Source organism: Biomphalaria glabrata, chromosome 9, assembly GCF_947242115.1.
Source record: "Biomphalaria glabrata chromosome 9, xgBioGlab47.1, whole genome shotgun sequence".
NCBI lineage: Eukaryota > Metazoa > Mollusca > Gastropoda > Planorbidae > Biomphalaria > Biomphalaria glabrata.
Genome location: NC_074719.1, coordinates 19,962,536 through 19,968,542, shown reverse-complemented (window position 1 = coordinate 19,968,542; position 6,007 = coordinate 19,962,536). Strand labels below are relative to the sequence as shown.

The following is a 6,007-nucleotide window of genomic DNA, read 5'->3' as shown; positions in this document are numbered from 1 at the left end:
TACATTGTTGACCAGGCAAAGGTCAGTCTGGTTGAGTTTGTGGTCAAATCAAAGGCTTCCACAAAAGGAAACGCTGTTGCGGTAAATGGAATGTACAAAATAAATCCTGAAAGATAGATACAACAGACTGCAGCGACACAACGACGTTTTGAAAAGTAACTTTTGAAGTTCCAGGGTAAAGAAATACAGCAACATTTTTGTATAGCTAGAAAGACGGTAATCATTGTGGAGATATTGTAGAACATGACCCCGTAGAAGGTCAAAATGTAAGAGACATAGTAGAGAGAGATGTAAGGTCTGACCTGAAGCTCCATGTCTAGAAGACCCATTAAAGAACCAAGAAGAAATGTTAACAAACATATTCCGTCGGATAAGGTCAGTACCATGAAGCAGACGGAAATGCCATCGCGCAGACGACATTTCTGAAACACCAAAAGCGCCAATAAGTTTGTACATATTCCAAATACTCTTACAGGAATTTTTAAGCCCCACTGTATTATTAAAGTACATATAAAATACACTTTGTTACTTTTAGTCCACTCTCCAAGATCATAATAGTTTGTACTGTTTGAGACAGACATAGTTTCTTCCCGCTTTGTAAAGAAATATCTTCTATTGTAAGAGTCAATAAAATGTTTAGATCAACTGGAGATAAAACAAAATTAGTTGTAACCACATCAGACTACATAGAAGTCTGTATAGAGTAATGCACCTTAGGAACACTTTTTTAAAAAGTAAGAAATACTATTGTCATTTTACCTTTAAATATAATATTTTAACAAAAATGGTGTAGTAAAAATATCCTATAGAACATATGAGTAGGCCTGTTTAGCATAGTCATGTTAAAAAACAACAAAAATAACAATACGAAATAACAGTATGATTTGAGACAACTTAAAAAAAAAATTAAATTTTCTTCACATTGGCTGCCTGGTCGTGTGGTTAGCTCTTCAGAATGTCGTCACGAAAGTCCAGAGCTTGAACCCTGTCCGCTCCCATCTCTCTGCAGTCCAACAGGTTTGAGCAAGGACGTAGGCCTAATACTCTTTATTTCAGAGTCAACCTTAGAAACTTAGAAAACATGAGAAACTTCATGATTAGTAGAACATGTTGATTTACGAAACTAGGACAGGGAATTTCATTTATTTTACTAATTATATATTACTGTTTTATTTCATACACTTTAAACTGTGACTTTGTAGTTAGCATTGGGTTTTCCATTCTATAACTTTATAGATGTTGCCTTACAGTACAAAAAAAAGATATTAGTATGCAACGTAAACAATAATCGAACAAGGAGCAACAAAGCAGTTATTGCATTTAAAAAAAAAATATTTAGTTAATTTTTACCCAATCAAAACATTATAATCATTAACTTCGTTATCTGACCTTCGCTCAAGTTTACCATTTTTTGTTTGTATCCTTGTTAAAAGCAACTAGCGTCATCAATATTTGAGAATGTAACAGAAGGAGGCAATATATTTAACATAAAAAAAAACTTCCAATGAATTTGTATTGGAAATATTTAGGATGTACCAAACGTGAAAACGAACAAACAGAATGTAGACCAGCAATTAAATAAATAATTTTTAAAAGTGTATTGATTTCATAATTGTACATACTTCGCACTCCTTACACCCTGGTAATTAGTTGTTTTTTTTCCTAAGCTATTCAATTTTAAACTCTTACTTCTCATTCTAATGAGCTACTAGCCAAGTGTGCACCAGAGAGAATGTACTTAGTGTAGTGCCTATGTAGGCAGCCCTCATTCTATCTAATATTACGTTGAGAAGAGAGAAATAACAGCCTTGTGCTAAATCGGCAAAGAAAACAAAATAATTTGAGATGAAACATGGAATAATTTGGATGTCGCCTAGTTCATGTCATTAAAAAAAATTAAACCTAGTGGGCTTAAGAAGTTCATCTCAATACGTAGGACACACTGTTGAGTGACTGCCAATTGTACTTATAAACAAATTTATAGAAACAAAAGTTTGTTTTAAAGGTATTGTAACAAAAATTTCAAAGTTGAAGCTCAAATAAACACCTCATCGGGTCATTGCAGTTTTTTTTTAAATTTTCAATTCATATCTCTAGGTGGAGGAATAGGACTTTTCACCTACCAAAATAAAAATCACTGTATATAGCTGTGGCTCACTGAATTCATGGTTCAGAAATAAGTGCTCTTAGGCCCAGTAGACACTTCCATCAAAGATGTCTTCTTTCCTTAACGGGCTTACTTTGGCAAGACTACCAATAATTATGTTCTTATGGAGGCCGGTGTGGACAGTGTGGATGCACTACTTTTTGACAGCTACACCAATCCTATATGGGGAATCACCACATGCCAAGGACAACGAAACACAGTGGCTCCAACGGAAACGCAATAAAAATCAACTCAGTCGCCACTCACTGGCAAAGAGGAAAGCACTTAGCAGCAGAAGACCTCTGAACAAAAAAAAACAAACACTTAAATAGTTAGATTTAAAGATTAGAAAGAGAGTTTTGCATGGAAAGCTCGGCTTGAGCAGGTAAAAAGGCTGATATCAATATTTTCAGCACTATTTTCAGAAGCTATGAACTATAAACTATCAACAATCACAATGTACGTCTATACACAACAAAAGACGTATGCAGGTCGATACGATAAACTGTTGCCGATATGATTGTGTTCTGACTGCATGATACGGAGTACGGAGGGTACGGAGATATATTGATGTTTTTATTATTACAAACGGATGTTATAAAATTATAATGTCAATCAAGACATGTGGAAGAAGCCCTAAGCAGTCTAAGAGAATGGTATGAATAGATATAAATATCGATAATATATATACCGATTAAATACTGCTTAATAAATTTTTATTTAAAATGTACTTGAAGTATATAATAATTAAATGCATTCTTTCTTTTTTTAAACAAACATAAAAGCATTATGTAAATTGTTTGTAGCTCGTATAACAGAAAACGCTTAGTTTATTAATATAAATATTTGTATAACATTATTTTAGAAAAACAAATGTTTACATATACATTATAAAAATATTTAGGCTTAGGAAAATTTAGGCTTAGGAAAATTTAGGCTTAGGAAAATGAACTCCCTTTATTAATTTAACTTCACTTGTTTTTATTAATAGTAAATAGCTTTTAAAATGATGTAAAGTTTTTAAAGCTTACAGTTTAATTTAAAAAACAAAAGAACAAAATTACCCGTTGCACTGGAACTGTAGAAGCAGAAAAATAAAATTATATTTTCAATAACTTTTTAATTTTTGGTTTCAAATCATGGTGGACGAACTGAATGACAGACGGACAGGCAAACCACACAAAACTAATAACGGTTTTTCCTCTTTCCATGGAGGCTTTAAGAAAACGTGCAACAAACTCAACACAATGTTTACAAAAAAAAAAAGACATTATCCAAATTAGTAATAAATTAATCATTTATGATTGCTGCCTATGTAAAAGTACTTTGTTTTATAATATTTTTTAGAATTCTAATGGCTTGGTTTATAAAAAATCACATGTCTCAGGTAGTTCTTGAATAATTAATCGTAAAGTTAGTCGAAAAAAACAAGTGAGACTAAGAATTAACCACTCTGAAGAATCAAGGCCTTGAAAGTTTTATAGAACTTAGTGTTGAACTTTAAGTAAATAAACAAATTCACTGATAGGTTACAGACGTGAAGAAGATCCTGAAGTTCAATGCACAATTTAAAAGTGTTGTGATAAAGACCAAAAGCTGAGAATTTCGGTGACAGAAGTGACGCCAAGTACACAATGACGTCCGGAGAGTTGCTGGCAACGAACAAAATGGCGACGACGTTCACAGCTTGAGTTGCTCTCAACTCCTTGGTTGTCATTGGCTGCGCCTTGTAGTTTTTAATCTTATATTTTTGGGCCACCGAATGCGTTGAGAAATTGGATGTTTCAGGGGAGTGAATTAGAAGACTCGGCGAACAATAACAATTGCCTGAGTTTCGAGTTGTAATTGTCTTTCCGGACATCGAGTCACGAAACTTGACCGATTCTTTCAGTTTAGTGGCTAATACAACAGTGCTTATCAACACAAGGATTTCAGCTATAAAAGGTATAGAGATGTAGTTGATAGCTTTGAGCACGGGGAAAACGTCTTGTAAGTAAACTGCTGACCATGCAAAGGTCAGTCTGGTCGAGTTCGTGGTCAAATCAAAGGCTTCCACGAAAGGGAACGCTGTAGCTGTAAACGGAACGTACAAAATAAAACCTGACAGATAGATACAACAGACTGCAGCCACACAGCGACGTTTTGAAAAGTAACTTTTGAAGTTCCAAGGTAAAGAAATACAGCAACATTTTTGTATAGCTAGAAACACTGTGATTGATGTGGAGATGTTGTAGAACAGGAGACCGTAGAATGGAAAGATGTAGCTGACGTAGTACAGGTCTATGTAAGGTTTGACACGGACTTCTAGGTCTAAATATCCCAATATGGAAGCCAGGAGATTCGAGAGAAGGCACAGTTTATCGGACAAGGTCAAGGCCATGAAGCAAACAGATATACCATCGCTCAGACCACTTCTGCAAAACGTGACCAGTGCCATAATGTTAGTGACCATTCCAAACACTCTTGCGGGGACTTTGATTGAAAGTTGTAAAACAATTACGCTTATGAAATAAGAAGCAGACTCGTTGATCCAGTCACCATTAATATACACACTAGTATTGTTTGTGTCCGCCATTGTCAAGGTAGCGAAGTTGGAATCATACAAAATAATTTAGTCTGAGTCAGTTGTTTGAATCGTTTCTAACTAGTTGTTGTTGTTTAAAGCCAATGTGTTTGTGTGTTTTAGCATACACCTGATTGCAAGTGTTGAACTATTAGTAAAGTCTTGAATTCGTTTTTTGAACCGTTTCATTCCTTTCTTCCAAGTAAACTTGGCCTTTTTATAATGCTTGGTAGTTAATATGGCGTATTATAGGGATATAATTAGTCGGATATATTATATGTATTTCTATATATAAACGTAATCAAGTTGAAATTGATTATGTTAAGAAATGTTCCGACATATATACTTATTAGAATGTTTTAAAAAATTAATAGCATTTATAATATAAAGATATATATCTATAATAGTACAACATTTTAATACAAAATAATTGAAAACTAAATTTTAAGTTCTGAAGATCTTAGAATACATAATTATTAGTGAATGTCTTTCTTGTCTGAGGGCTTGATTTAAATATCTTGCTGGATTAAAATTATATGTGATTAGCAACATAAAGATTGTGTGCTGTACGAGAAATTAAAGCTTAATAGAGACCAGATGAAGGGTGAAAATAACTGTAATTAGTGCATTTAACTAGCAGGTGTTCCCATGTACTGGTCGATGTGACATTAAGATCATTGTGTTTTTATTGTATGAGACCTTAAAGACATTTTTGATGGTGTCTTGTGCTAGTCCCTTCTGTAACGCAGTGCACATGGACCAGCTTTTACCAGAGGTATAACTATAAGTTTGAAAAAATCAGCTTTTAAAGTTATTATAAGTTAGTGTAGGAACTATGGAAGCTTAGAGGGTGAGTGGTAAAGCTCTTGGCTTCCCAAACGGGGTCCCAGGTTTGAAGACTGGGATTTTGAATTTGAGTCTACGCAATTCTAATGCGTACCTGAGATAGTTTTAAAAAAGTAATGGCAGTTAGTCGTTGTTCTTTTCTATATTGAGATGTATAAATGTATATATTAAAAGCAATTATAATTGAGTTACTAACAAAAGTGGTGTGTCTTCGTTTAATTCCTCTTATTAGCTTGCAAACTCCTCATAGGTTCAAAGAACGTAATTGGTTGGACACCTTTTTCGAAAAAGCAGTAACGATGTTCCTAGAAATTTGTCAGTTTATGTAAATCGTTGTGCAACAGTTACTAGCTAATTGGTCACATGGTGAAAACTCTGGTTTGACTGCTATAATTTTTCAAAATATAATTTTCTCAAAATTTAATTTGGCTTACGTTGTAAACTCCCGCACT

The 6,007-nt window shown here is 33.8% G+C and overlaps 1 protein-coding gene across 1 annotated transcript; it reads right to left on the bottom strand.

Annotated features, from left to right (window-relative positions):
• Nucleotides 1-3,590: 3,590 nt before the first annotated feature.
• Nucleotides 3,591-4,721, bottom strand: LOC106053526 (uncharacterized). The gene has a single exon (XM_013209085.2). It carries the CDS (start codon nucleotides 4,719-4,721, stop codon nucleotides 3,591-3,593), a length of 1,131 nt encoding a protein of 376 aa, XP_013064539.2.
• Between the last annotated feature and the right edge of the window lie 1,286 nt (nucleotides 4,722-6,007).

Bases quoted from the DNA above. Each gene is read 5' to 3' on its own strand.
- LOC106053526 (XM_013209085.2), bottom strand. From the start codon at position 4,721: ATGGCGGACACAAACAATACTAGTGTGTATATTAATGGTGACTGGATC.